The following is a 15,277-nucleotide window of genomic DNA, read 5'->3' as shown; positions in this document are numbered from 1 at the left end:
TTGCAGTAAAGATCTGTGTACAAGGTTATTGAGTAGCTCTCTACATTTCATGTCAAGGGACAGAACACAAACCTCAGCTACTACATTAAAACAGTCATTAAAACAAAAGACAGATATGTATCTCTAACTTATAAAAAGCAAGATTTTGTTGGAAATACTCCAAACAAGATGAACAAAAAACTCTCTTGACTTAGTACAGTGACTGAACTTAGTATTCCTACCAAAACAGATGATAATCTGGTTTTTTATTATTAATGATCAAGACAACAGTTTGGGGTCGTGCCTGTAGACACTCCGGCCTCACGAGATGTCACCCCCTCCTACAGCCTGAGCAGAGCGAGATGTCACAGGGCTAAGAGCCTCAGCACAGACAGATGTCACAGGGCTAAGAGCCTCAGCACAGACGGGCACCCAGCCAGCACTGTCTGACCTGGCCATTTGCCACCCTCCACTTTGGGCACAGGAGGTCCTCATCTCTTCCACAAGTTACCAGATGTGCTGCCCCTCATAGCTGAAACCCCTTTGAAGGACAGGATCGGCCCACAGACCACAGCTGGGCCCCTGTCAAAAAGCATCTGGCAGAAATGGAATCTCCTCAGAGCTGCACACCAGTGCTCAGTACACTAAGAGTCCAGCCTGGAGTCAGCAGTGTGGTAGGACCAAAATATTTGGAATCAGTTACTGGATGGAAGGGAAGAGTTTTAGTTGTGACGACAATAATTTTCTTCATTAAGAAGCGGATAGCACATGCATCACTATTCCCACATCAGTAATCTCATCGCAGAAGAATAGCAATGCTAGTTGCATTCAACCCTGCAGGGGCTGCAATGGGGGAGAAAATCCCAAATTCTGAAAGTGCCCAACAAAACCAAAAGATTCTGTAAATAATTTCATGCATTCCACCAAATCTGACCAATTTCAAAAGTCACTGGGCTTAGAATCATAGTACTTTTTAAGACCCTGAAGCGTTTGTATGATCACAACAACTGTCCTTTTTTCAACATAACATCTTTCTTACACGTGCAAACTGGTCTTATACCTGTATCTATGGGTACAAACTGGTGAAAAAGTTATTAAGTATAAAGAATTTCACAAATATTTAGCAGAGACTTAATTACTCTTTAGTGAATCTGCATTTTTCTCTTTGAAGCAAATTTGTGTCCAGAGACCAAAATTAATATAGTGATTATTTCATAAACCCTTATAAATACTCCTTTCAATGTAAGCAACTTGTGCTAGTTTTGCTACCTCCAAGACTACACAAAGAGCAATATTAATTCTACTGTCAAAACCCCATAACACATTAGAAAATCAAACTGTGAGTTGGGTGGGACCAGACTCTGTGCTATATAGAAAATAACACTGAACAAAGTTGACTAATTCCCCTTTACCAGCCTGTTGTCTTGCGGAGAAAGCAGCCCAGCTCCAACCTTTAATTACCTAAGTAGTACTTACTAAACTTAGTTGCCCTGAATATCCAGAGATTAAAGCAGTTCTGGAGATGATCCCAGATAGTCTTTCCAAGTAAGAACTCACCCATCAGGTGCTGTTACTAATCAATCCTGGACAACCAAATAACTATAGTAAATCCATACAGAATTAAAATCCATCATTGATTAGTTTCAAATCTGAAGTACTTGTTCCGCACTCAAGTCAGTTACGGCCAAGATAAAGCCTGCCCTCGCCTCCCAATCAAAGGAAAAAGCTCCAAATATTCAAGAAACCTGAGTCGGGCACAAGGCAAGGTTTGCTCACACACGAGTTCAGCAGTATTTCCTCTTTCTTTCCTTTTTCAGCCTGCAAGCAACAAGAGGTGCTCATTTTCTCCCTGGTATGGCAAAGGAGTGTCCATATTTTACATAGCCCCTCTCACACAGCGGTCCCAAAAAAACATTCCCCAGTGGTAGAACCATCACCACAGCAGAGACCTGCGACCTCCCTAGTCACAACTTTTCATCTCCATTCCCTGTGGATAGCAGCTGGTCCACACATGGGTCAGCCAGGCATCTCCATCCCTCCTTGTGGGAGCAACTGAAAAGATCTATACATTCTGAGTTTCCTCCATCAGTGCTTCTAAGTGGAAGAGAAGGAGAAATTATAATTGCTCTGTAAGGTAGCGTTCAGCTATCTGGTGTAACTGGCTGTGAAGTGGTAACCAGTTTACTTCCTAGAGGTAAGCTGGATACTGCCTTTGACAATCTTTAGGTATCACACTAAATTAAAATCATTAAGCATACCAAAGCAGATTTGGGCATATCCTTGCCCCGTTATACCAGTGACTAGCCTTGGTGCCCCATGTTAGGCTTTGTAAAAACATTCAGCAGGGGGAAAAAACCCACCTCTTCTGTGAAAAGTTACATTGCTCACGACAAAAGCTCAATAACGGAGTACGGTCATTATGAGCTGATCAGGAAGGAGAGCAGAGAGGTGATGGCAGTAGCAGCAACAACTCCAGGCTCAAAGAATTTAGTATGGCTAGAATTTATAATTAAGGGAGGGGGGAATGCAGTTTAGCTACTGACCCTCTCTGCAAAAGTCACTTTGCCTTTTTCAGTCTTCTTCTTCCTTTTCCTTGTCCGTTTCCATTAGGCGCTCTTAGGGACTGCCACTGCATCTCACAACAAGGACAGACAACACTATAGCTCTATAGGGACCCTCTTTTTCTCCCTCCACCAGCAAAGCCTCTGTGCACGACTGGAACAGGACTAATTAATATGCTACCTTTGACTTCTTCCCTGTCTAGCCAGTCCTGGGTGGCCGATCTCCTGTGAGCACCATGACACTCATGGCTCACAAAGAGATTCAGAAAAGGATAATTATAATATTCCAGACAGTTCCTTTCACATACTAATTTGTAAAGGGCTACATAAAAATAACAAGAAAGGCAAATGGACATTGGAAACCCATCTCAAAGTTTCAGTGCAGGTAAAGGAAGCAGACAAAAGCTAGCAGCAACAGGAAAGGGAAAGGCTTGTGAAAGGCTTAAGAAGGTAAGAAAAAGCCTTACAATTTTAGGCAACAGTAGCCAAAGATCCTGCAGAGGGATTTAAAAAAGCGTGACAATCAGGCAAAGAATGCAACCTTTATGAAGGCTTGAAAAGTATCTAAAGAGAGAAGATTCTCCCCAAAGAACTCGACCAGAACAGCATCTCACCATCCAGCAACAAATCTGTGGGACAGAACCTCAGCTGCTGTAAACTATCGGGGCTGCAATGACATAGTGGAGTTATGGCCGTGTACGCCAGCACAGATATGCTCCCAGAAGCCCTAAAGAACAAATGTCTCTCTCTTTGAGAGCCTATATTTTCTGCCAGGAACTCACAAAATGCAAAGCATGCTGATTCACAGTAAACGGAAAAAAAAAAAAAAATCCGTTTTCCCTATTTCAGTCTCTTTGAGCTTAAATTCAAATGAGCTCTTGAATATAAATTTCATCCATTTTAACCCTACCATTCCCAAAGTTCAAATGTCTCCCACCATCTGTGAGTATTTACACCTTGCTATTCAAAGGTTTAAGTACCTCTGTGCAGCAGATTCAGTCATATTACCCTCAATCCACTGAACAAGTGAGTGCATCATATGTACCAGGAAAAATAATTCATCAGGTTTTGGCAATCCCTGAAAATAGTCCCAACAAGCAAGTACACATGGAAACTGAACAGGCAGAGTCTAAATCATCTTCTTGCTCACAGGAAGGCACGTTTGCCACTGTTCCCCACTATGGGTGGAGAATGTCACTCTCTCAAGATCGTTAACACAGCACCTGTCATTAACATTAAACCATTAATTTAATGTTGCAAAAAAGGAAAAAAACTGAAGGAGCACATATACAGGTAGCCTGCATTCTACCCGAAGCATCTGCTCTGCTGTACTTCACCTTACCAGTACAGTCCCAGCAGGAATAAATTTGACTCAGTTTCTAACGCTATTACTTTTTCTACTATGTCTGTCAACTTCAAAGAATAAACGAAACCATCACTCTTTACTGCCTGAAGGTGTTGCCTTCCTGTGCAACAGGAGTGATGCCAGTTTCATTGTCAGCAGGTTCTATGGAATATTTTCAGCCTGGTAGGTGGATAACCACATCTATTCTGTAAAAAGTCATGGGCATTAGTGAATACAGTAATAGATATGTATAATAAAATTTTGTAACTTCTAAAAAGGATTCAATTATGAGTGTTCTTATCAGAAATATTAGCAGAACAAAGTTTAAATTTAATTTACTGTAATGAAATTGCACACTGTGCCTAAGTGTATTTTTAAATCAGTCATTTTGACCCTCAAAACAGTGAGATCCAGAGAGACAGAGTTGAGGCTCGGGAGGGTCCAGTTTTGATGAAGCTTTCTAAATTACTTTATATGTAGATGGTGTCATTAGTACAAGCTCTGATAACATTCTTCGTTGATACCCAATCTGTGCTAAAAATGAAACCAACTAGAAAATAAATCAAAAAATGGGTATAAATTGTGAATGCTTCCAGTTTTATGTGCCAAACACAAAGATGAAAGGTAGCTCTTCTGTAACGTAAGCTTGTAGGGGCTTCCTTTGCTTTTCATTCTACATTCCTTGCCCAACCAAAACCAAACCTCACACCACATTTTGATTTTTCCTACCTCTTCTATCACTTTCTCTGCTTACTACTTCCCGGGGCCTGCCTCCTTGCCCTGCTATTCCCAGGATTCTTCCATGGTTCATGATCCAAATTCAGCCTCCCTCCACTCATGTCTTCGTGTCCCTTTCACCTATATTCCAGCACCAGGCTCCATGACTGGATAATCTTAGTCTTTCTACCACCCAGCTCCAAACCCCAAGTTTCCCTATCCCTCTTGCAGCTTCTGGTGACCATTTTCTACCTCCAGGTGCTCTTCAATCTACTTCTCTCCAGCCCAGTTCTGTGCTTTTCCAGTTTTGCCTGAATCCTGCACACTGATGGTCCAAGTTATGGACTGATGAGACACAGAGACTACAGAGACAATGTAATGAATGCGGAGTTTTAACATTTATGAAACAACCCAGTACCTCATAAAGATTCTGCCCTAGGCCAACCACAAGGGTATCGATTAATGCTCACAGACTGATTTTCAACACCTTGTCAACCTGCTTCCTACAACAGTAAAATGACGTGTGGTAACCATTGCACATGACACAAAGCAGTATTTTCTGTCTCAACCGCAGTATGTGATGACATGTCACAGACAATAAGCTAAAAAGCAAGGAGTGAGAGTGAAACTGCCATGGTTAAGGAGGGATAAATTTGAACACGACTTTTATACCAACAGCACAATTTTGAGTGGAAAATGAAGTAGATTTCCACACAAAAAGGTCCATCTGCGTGGTTATACTAGCGAAGAAGAGATCTTAACACACACATTATCCCACCTTAAGGGTGAGACAGTCAGCAATACCATGGAGATCTGCACGCCCAAGTCTCATTAACTTCGATTTTGAAATCCTCAATTCAGGATTTCAAATATGTCTGGAGTGAACTGTAACTCATTTGGTTTTCATAGCAGATCACAGGAAAAGCCAGGTTGGATAGAACCTTAGGAGGTCATATTTGAACAGAACAAACTTCTGTTCAGACATCATCTCTGCAGGAGCCTAGATCAGGACTGAGGTATTTGGATATGATTCTTTGTTCTACCACGTATTTCCTCTTTGACCTCAGGTCAGTAATCTACACAGATGTTGTCTGCAGTCACAGAAAAAGAGATGTTGCTCTATTGCTACATTAACATTTGAGAAGTGCTTAGGTAATGTGGTCTGAAATCTGGGCAGACATCTAAATATTAGAGCCGGGCTAATATGGGAAACTAAGTCCTAGGCCAGCATCCACAAAGTACTCAACCTGGCTCTTTTGTTCCCTTCAAAGAAAGTAATGGCCTGTGTCCTCAGATCCTAAATTTGGTTCTGAAGTTGCTACATTTTAGAAATTCTGATTCATTTCAAACCTGATTCTTGGCTTCAGACTTCACTTGTAAAAACCCTTATCCACAGTGTGCTTCAACTGGACCAAAACTAACTGTAAATAAATGCACATATGAAATAAAGATTATGTCAAGTAACATTTTTATTAGAGAGTGAGAATATTCACTAATATATTAAATAGTACTTCTTTTTGTTTCCTTTGCCCTTGTTTAGTACATCTCTAAACGGCATTTTAGTCAAGACACTTATTTACTGTGTGTTAAACTACTTCCTGCAACGTTGGCACCTAGACCTGGGGAAATGGATAGATTACCCTGGAGTTCGTTTTCTTTTCTCAGCTCTCCAGGGCATGCTGCTGGCAGGTTGAGCCAAAGCAGAGAGAGATGTTTGTCTCATTTCTTTCTACTATTTTGGATGCCATTATTAATACACTGCGAGAAAATGAACAGCTCAGAGAGAAAGTCGGTTACTTTTTAAATTCTAGTTTCAAACAAAGCACATTTCGTAAACCAGTTCACAAAAAAAATAAACAAAACACTTTTCCCAATTAACTTCAATGACATCTACCTGCCAACCCTTTTAATAATCACATCAATAAGCCAGGCAAAGAGTGTCAGAAGTTCAACCTAAATCTAGGCATGAATTCTGATTAGGAGGCCTTGGGAGCCACACAAGAAAAATTTGCCATTAAACGTTTGTCATTTGCCCTCAACTAGTCTACTGGAAGTGGTTTTAAATTGTCACACATCTATCTCTCCCTAGAAACAGAAACCATCCAAGTGAGATCACAATCAATAAAGTTTACCACTTAGCATCACAAGAGTGAGTCCAGAGACACCAGGGGGAGGAAGGCAGGGAACAACCCAAAACAAATAAAACCCTACAAGCATATGACAAGTAGCTACAGAAATAAGCTACATGCTAGCTGGTGAGTAAGTCTTTCCACTACATACGTACATGTTCACTGGACACTGCACCTGTATGTTACGTGAATACCATATGCATAAAATAACAAAGAAAATTTTTCTTACACCTTTCCTCATTTTCATTGCCTTTTAGACCTATGCAAGAATAGGATATTTAAGGCTGGTAGATTTCCTGGTCTTTGAGAGCATAAGGCATTGGAGTAAAGAAAGATTTTAAATCAAAATGTATCAATATTTATTTTAATCATTTATTTAAATCAATAAATCTATCATACTACAACAGTTGCATGTTTTCTGTGCACCAAGGCAGAGAGCAAGTCTGACTCAAAGGCAAGTGGGGAATATTTGCAAATAACATAATACAGTTATTGCCTGTATTACCTCAATGAGACCATGGTTTCTGTGCTAGTTACTGCACCTATGCACAGCAGGAGAACCTGCAGGTCACGATGAGTTTACCGATTTAGACTGTTCATGAAAAAAAGGGTTACAGTTAGTGTTATTATCACCACGCAAAAAGCAAGGGTTTCAGGCACTTATCCCTGCTAGAAAATAAAAGTTTGATCTAGGGCAGATCATGGGCACATTGTTTAAAAGAAATACAGATTGCTGTTGTTTAAAGAGAATTTCCATCAGCACAAACCAACATAGTCCACCACCAACAAAAGTATGTTTAGATCAGCATTTATTACACAAAGTGTATGATTTTATACATTAAGGTGTCTACAAAGTTTAAGAAAAAAAGGGATACTTCAATCCAGTATATTAACAATGATGCGTTTAACTAAGCACTGGATTTGTTAAATAAAATTTATGGAAACCAATGTTTCTTACAGTTCCTTTACTACGAATGTACAAAACACAGCATTTTCTATTCTTTTGGAAAATTACTTTGAAGAATCAGTCCTGTCTTCCCTAGTCAGTGAGAACACCATCATCAATTTTTGTAGAAAAAGTAACAGGCTCTTATACTGTCTATGGTATGTTAACAAAACTCTCTAAGACTTCTGTAGTTTCTCTACAACGCATCACATCCTACATGAGTTCCCAAGGTTATAACTAACAGTGTAAAATATACAAAGACTTAATGACTTTTGATCCTAACTCAGAACTCAGTTATACACATGCTGCTGGGAAACGTGCTTTATTTCACTGTAGAGGACTGATTCTTTCTCTCTCACTGCAAGAACAGCAAGCATTGCTAGAATGTACCTTCTAATTCAAAAGAAAAAAGGCAGCTATGGCTCAGAAAGAAATGATAACCCCTGCCTTTCCCCCAGCCCGCAATTCATCGTTACCCACTGATAACAATGAGAGGAGAGCACTTGAGCCAATTCCCCAGCTATTTAAAAGCAATGTAGTTCATGAACTGTCCACGGCCGACAAACCGCTGGACAGAAAATCCCACCGATTCTTTCAGTTTCAAGACAACTCAGTGACTAGTGTCAGAAGACTAATGGAAATATATTCAGATGCATTTCTAATTCACAGCAAGTAGTTTAAATATTCTCTGTACCGTATGGAAAATATTCACAGTAGGAAGGAGTCTGGAACAGTTTCTTTACTAGCCTAACACGACCCAGTGGAGCCACACGGTTAGAAACACCCCACTACCCAGTCACCCCAGCTTCTAATTGCTCTGGAAATGTTACTCAGAGTTCTGGAGGACATAGAGTCATGGGAACATTTTGAAACAAGAGGCAAGCCATTGGAGCAGAGAAGGTATAAATCAGACTTGCTGGGCAGATGGCACTGCAAGCTAGCGAGCTGATGGCAGATGGAAGTGAGAGCTTGGATAAGGTAAAAAAAAAATTGGTTGCAAACTAATGAGATCTGTTAAGATGCTAGAGACAACTACTCTCCCTTTCTGATCGCTCTGCTTTAAATGAGGGTCAGATCAACCCCTCCTCCCACAGACATTTACCCAGTTAAAGTTTTCAGAGCCATAAAGAAAGGTAATTTGGTTTCCCTCAAAGAGGGATACCCACAGCAGCCATCCAGAGCGTTACTCAATACTAAATAATTGTAAGATCTGTAATTCAAAAATCCCAGGCTCTCATGAAACTTTTGAATTAACTGGAGATTAGGAGAGGGTTCTTCACTGTGAGGGTGGTGGAGCACTGGAACAGGTTGCCCAGGGAGGTGGTTGAGGCCCCTTCCCTGGAGATATTGACGAGGCCCTGGGCAACCTGGTCTAGTTGGGGGTGTCCCTGCTGACTGCTGGGGGGTCGGACTAGATGACCTTTGGAGGTCCCTTTCGGCCTGGACAATTCTATGATTCTATGTATTCCAGAGCCTTCTACATACCATCTATAAGCCTTCCAGTCTGGCTTCAGGACAACATAATGACTTCTACCTTTTCATGGCAGAGGAGCTTCCAGCAAAGGGGAAGTTTCAAGCCAGGAAGGATCTTTAATGGAAAAATGCTACACAACACATTAACTTTGGTGAGGATTTGGTCTTAGTCCAGACTAGAACTGAGGTTGGCTCAGTGTTGACAAATGCTCCACCTCCTTTCTGCAGCTGACCTACAGTTCTGTTGTTATGGGATAGATAACAACTATTCTGCAGTCATAAGCAGTTCTAGATACTACAAGAAAAAAATGTGTAGCACCTCTTAAGATATTCACTAATATCAATCTCTCTAACCTCTAAATGTTAGAAAAACCTTTCTCTGCCAGTTATATATATATATACACACATACACACACATACACAGAGATTTACCTTTCTTTTGTCAGATCTTCAGGGTTCTTTTTAAAACCAGCATTGCCAAGATTTCAAAGTTTTTTTCTGTTCTGATACAATGGCCCCAGAAGTATTAATAATGTTTCCAGAAGAACGCGATAGAAAATTATCTACTTCAGTAAATGAGACAGTCTCAGACAACGTAGGCTACGTGAGCTTCCAGTAGATAGCAGCTTCCACAAGCTTCTAACATTACTTTTAGAAACTTACGGAGTTTTTCTCCCGAGGTATACTACCAAGGATGAGCCTTTCTTACCACTGTCATGAACTGCAAAGATCTCATGGTCTTATAAACTTCTAAAGCTGCGATTTCTGACAGCTGAGGATTATTTTTATTTGTTTGCATGTACGTAAGAAAAGGGACTGAAGCGGTAAATAAATTAACTTTGTTGAAAGCCTTTGAGAAAACAAAAGTAAAACTGCAGATTTGTGTGGGAAGCTAATAAAGAGGGAACATAGCAATGGCACTGCAATGACACAAAGGATTAACAGTCTCTCAGCAAAACTTGCATTTCCCAAGGTATCATGAAGTTCTTGTACCCTAAACACACATAGAAAAATACCCACATAACATAAGAAAACTGCTACATACCATATAGACACACATAAATTTTTAGGGCCCGTGGTGCTTAAGGCAGATACAGAAATGACATAGGTGAGAATAAGTACTTCTCCCAAAGCAGCGTTCAGAGACCACTGTATTCATACAACTCTATTCATCTGTTCTTAAGATTAGGAAAAAAAAAAAAAAAAGAGAACAGAAATAAAGTCCAGCCATTTAAAGTGTTTGACAGCACATTCCTGAGATTTTCACTACATTGAGATATGCACATGACTGAAAGCTTGCATACTCAAACTGAAAATCCACAGACTCTCACCAATTTTCTATGCAATTTTGATCAAGTCTCTTGACCTTTCCTGGGTCTAATTTCTTCAGATGTAGTCAGGGGCTTATACAAGCTACATTCCCATGGAGATGAGCGATGCTATTTGCTCCTTTTTGATAGGTTTTAGGTCACTGTACCTTCTTCTCATTACAGGGCAAATCTCAATCTCTGGCTACCAGACAAGAATGAAAAATGACACACCACCACCACAAACAAAACCCAAAACAAAAAAAAACCACCACCCCTAACCCCCCAAAAAAACCAAACCAAAAAAACCTCTAAACCTACAGAAGTTGTTACTGAGCAATAACAATCACGGGTTCTTACAGACCCATTCCTGTGCAACAAACAGAAATTTTAGGTATTTTCAGATGCTCCCTTTATTTGCAGCTATCTTGCATCTAGCCACTCTTGCAGCATCTAAACCCCCCCTTCAGCTGCAGAAGAGAGACTGAGATAAGCTGCACATAACTGCAGAATAACAGGAAGTGACTAAAAAAATGCTACAATCGCAATCCTGTGACATATATGATCTGTAAATCTGCATTCTATCAGAAGACACACCTTGAAAAAGAAAAACTAATTCCAACACTGTGACTAGAAATCATTAATTTAATGCAAGTCTCATGATATTTTTCTTAAAACCTCAGCATCCTGAGGCACATTTGGGCCCCTCGTGTCCAGCTCTTGTGGTTACAGAGAAAAGCGCATCTCGACAACCTAAATTTCAGAAAGCTCATCAAAATGATCTGACTGCATTTATATATTCCAATTGTTCTTAAACTAATTTTACAATTTTAGAGGAATGGAGGAAGATGAGCTATTTATTCTAAACATCTGGAGAAGTCACCACTGCTCCTGGTATTCCAATTTAACATAAATATATGTTTTCCCTTGGCAGTTTTATCATATCATTGGAAAAAAAAGTTCTCATTCATACTAAACGGCAATCCCCATCAAGAATTTTGATGGGCTTCTTTCTGATCCAGCTTCTATGGTCTTGTGGCTTTTCTTGGCTTAGCTCCAACTATGCTACCAAGTATGTTCAGATATGACCACATTGATGCATCCACAAACACAGAGAAAAACAAAAGAGAAGTGGGAAGAATAGTATTTTCTGACTATTCATCAAGAATAATTACATGTATCCAAAATGTCACTTTTGTCTTCTTTCTTGTCTGTGAAAAACTTTGACAGACAAATCAACAACATCATAAGGTTACAGATACAGATAACAGCAAACTAACCCACAAAGTTCTTAACAGAAGCACAGAGAAGCTCTTGGATCAAGATGATATGTTTTGGAGCCACATACTTTGCACAGTGTTCTCCCACTGCTCTCAGAAGTGCACAAGCACAGTAGCAATCCTCAATCTATGCAACAGGTGCCTCAGCACTACAACAAACAAGTATGTGAGACAGGGGGAAGTACTGCTCCAAACTCTCCTAGTGCCTGGGGCTGACAGTATCCCAGAACTCACACTGTCACTGTTTGTAAGAAGGCACAGACTCTGCTGTCATCAAAGAACTGATCAAAGAGTCATATTTGAAAAAAAAATAAAAATCTGAACTTTAAATTAATTTGGCTAGTGCCATTGGCAAAATGTCTTGTCTCCCACACACCGTCAACCACAGAGAGACAAGGAGAGAGAGAGAAAGGAAATACACACTAGAAAGACAGATGGGAAGATGAAAGCATTGTGGACTGACACTGATGTTAAAATGCGTCATCTATCCCTGCCCTCAATCAATTATTATCGCCTGGCCAGGACAGATATCCTGAGCTAAAATGGATTCCAGGGTTTCCATATTACTTACCTCATCACCCCCCCTCCACACAATATAAATTCCTACTCTGAATATTTAGTTTGTCATTAAACTAGCAAAACATGATTAAATGTGTAGTGGTAATGAACACATTGACCACACTGAGCTCGGATGGTATCTCAAACACCGCATGTTTAGCTACCCAGACTTTCAAGAAGAGTACATCTCTCATTACCAGTGCAACATAAACATCATCAGCTACACAGGAACAATCATCAAAAGAAACAAAATTAGACAAATCAAATTGTCAGCACAAGTCTCATTATGACCCCAAAAGATTTTTATCCCTGAACATTAACTTTTACCTTTGAAAGATAAAGTCATGGCATTATATAGCACAATAAACCTTATTTCTACACATATTCCTCCATATTTATTTGTTTTTAAGTTTGACACTTTTATGTTTACCCTAACATATCACTGCACCTTGGTCATGACAGCACTCCACAATACATCTCAAGAGCTTATAAGACATTGCAAAGTTTTCCCATCTTACCTGGCTCTGTACAGTTCTTTTCTTCATGTGTCCCATTAGGTGATGCCATCAACCTTCTATTCCTCCATATTTCTGATAAAACACGTCTGTTTGCAATAGTTGATTCTTGGCCTGTATTAAATAGAAAAAGGTTATGCCCACTGTCACTAATTTTTTCCTGCATCATCCTAACGGGACTGCATGCCCCCGCTAGCAACGAGCATGAAGGGACCATCAGGATGTGAAGGGAGCAACATACCGATGTATGTATGGTAGGTCCTCCTAGCTACAAAGGGTGAAAACTAGCTCTGAAGGCAGAGTATCAGAGCTGTTAGCATGTTCCGGCTATCAGAACACCTGGTTGTGACCCACATGGGGAAAATACTCTACAGTAAGCAAATGCTAAAGCCTGCACCTGTGAAACTCAACACTTAGCAGTTCCTATAAATGAAACCAGCCCAGCTATGCTGACATGAGCAACAATCACACTTCCATTTAGTCATTTGCACTTGCACATATTATATTACTGATTTCTCAAAAAATAGAAATGCATACGGTCACATTCCGGCTACATTTTGGGTTATTCTGAGTCTAGGGGCTGATCTTTTCAGTGTTGGGTATACTTGATAATATCAATCCCCACATAATTTGTCAAAGAAAATGGAAAACAACTGCACTGTGAATCTCCACAAATCTTAAAAGAAACAAACTTCCTTAAGAGTCAATGGAGCTTTTGCCTAAACTCGTATTCCAGAAGCATTCTGAATGGAACTGGCTGAGTAGAGTACAGAAGAAGCACTTATGATAATGCAGGGTATGCTATTATAGTAATTAAAGGAAGGATAGAACCTCTTAATTAAATCACTTCCAGCTCAACCTTATTCATTTCAAATGAACATATTACAATGACAAAAATTCTTCTACAGCTGATCTTAGAGTTTATATTCAGTCATCACGTAATGCTTGTGCTCTGTTACAGCGACTCTTGCAAAAAAATCAAGCTTGGAAGTTAGTTTGGCTAGAGTATTTGCTACAATATTCTGACTGCACAATTATAAGAAACATAGAGAACAGATGGTCAGTGTTTATGGATACAATATACTATAAATTAGCCAGCTGAAAAAAAACCTACCTGATGCAGCATACCATCAAAAATTAGGTTATGAGGGATTTAGTTGATAACCCAGGAGATTAAAAACTTTCATTAGTCATGACATTTTTCATGTAAACCTAAAAAAGTTCCGCAAAACTGTTATCTGCAACAAAATAACCCCCTCAAACTATGTAAACGTAATCATACCCCAGTTACATGCTCTCACAAACTAATAAGTTTATGAAAATAAATAGCCGGTGCAAGGAGGGGGGGAGCACAGGCATGACAAACAGCAGTGCTAAATAAAGCAAGCAACAGTATACTCTAAAACCACAATTAAAAAAAAAAAAAATTAAAGTTCTAAGATAAGTAATATGCTAATATGGTCTAAGACCTGGCTTGTTGCCATCCTAGCTATATCTCAAACAACCCAGGCAATAATTTGAACAAAAGAGCATTAGAAAGTATGACAAGTTCCACCAAATTTTTTCTTCCCTGAAGCACACACTTTAACTTCAGCTTTAATTTAAGCAGATGACCCATCCTAATTCAGCCAAAAATCAGATTTTCTTACATTAAACATGGATGTAGGATCTGGGCTTAGTTTGATTTTGTTCTTAAACTCTCAAGGACTGTCGGCAGTCCCACCTAGAGCCCCATCTGCTCTGCCAACAACCTTAGACTTTCTATCTGAGGGATGCAAAGCGTATTGCAGGAAGAGGGCCTGAAGCTCCACACTTACAGCCCAAACTGTGCCAGCAGGCGGGAGGAAAAAAAAAAAAAGAAAAAAAAAAAGAAACCAAATGGGAATGATGCAGTTAGCTATAAACACATCAGTTTACCAACAGGGCACTTGCACAAAGGATGCAACACTCTATATAACATGAGATTAGCACTGTTCCTTGCCTACAATACAGAATTTTCTCTAATTGGGAGGGGGGCGTTGGAGGGAAAAGATGGAGAAAAGAAGCAGTTGTAGCCGGCGGAGGTTTACAACCCAAGGATAAAAATGAAAGGTGGCCCGAAGTTGCAGAGGGGACCACGGGCGGCCGGAGCGGGTTCGGCTCTGATGCCGCGGCGGGGGGGGAACTACTTCAGGGCCGTTCCCAGGCCGGCAGCCGCCCCGATCCCCCTTCGATTCCCGACCCGACGCCCTCCGAGAGGCACGGCGGGCCGTCGCCCGGGCGGGCTCGGTGGCGGGAAGCCCTTGGCCACCGGTCGCCCAGCGATGCCGCTGCCTCCTCTCCGCGAGGCTGCGGCCGTGCACCTGCCCGGCGCTGGGGTTTCTCCTCAGGAACCCAGTCTGCTCCCTCCCGCCTCGCCTGCCCGCCGGGGTATTTCCACCGAGAAACTCAAAACGGGAACGGCTTGAGCCCGCCAACCCCCGGGGCA

At 40.7% G+C, this 15,277-nt stretch overlaps 1 protein-coding gene across 2 annotated transcripts in view; it reads right to left on the bottom strand.

Moving 5' to 3' along the window:
• SLC24A4 (solute carrier family 24 (sodium/potassium/calcium exchanger), member 4) overlaps nt 1–15,277 on the bottom strand; it is a 92,196-nt gene that overhangs the window by 76,574 nt on the left and 345 nt on the right. For both annotated transcript variants that reach the window (XM_014957681.1, XM_014957682.1), the window contains exon 2: nt 12,814–12,924. In XM_014957681.1, the coding sequence (XP_014813167.1) occupies nt 12,814–12,924 (111 nt within the window). The remainder of the gene's footprint in view (nt 1–12,813; nt 12,925–15,277) is intronic.

The sequence above is a fragment of the Calidris pugnax genome, unplaced genomic scaffold (assembly GCF_001431845.1).
Source record: "Calidris pugnax isolate Ruff unplaced genomic scaffold, ASM143184v1 scaffold211, whole genome shotgun sequence".
Taxonomy (NCBI): Eukaryota; Metazoa; Chordata; class Aves; order Charadriiformes; family Scolopacidae; genus Calidris; species Calidris pugnax.
This window is presented reverse-complemented; position numbering and strand designations above follow the sequence as displayed.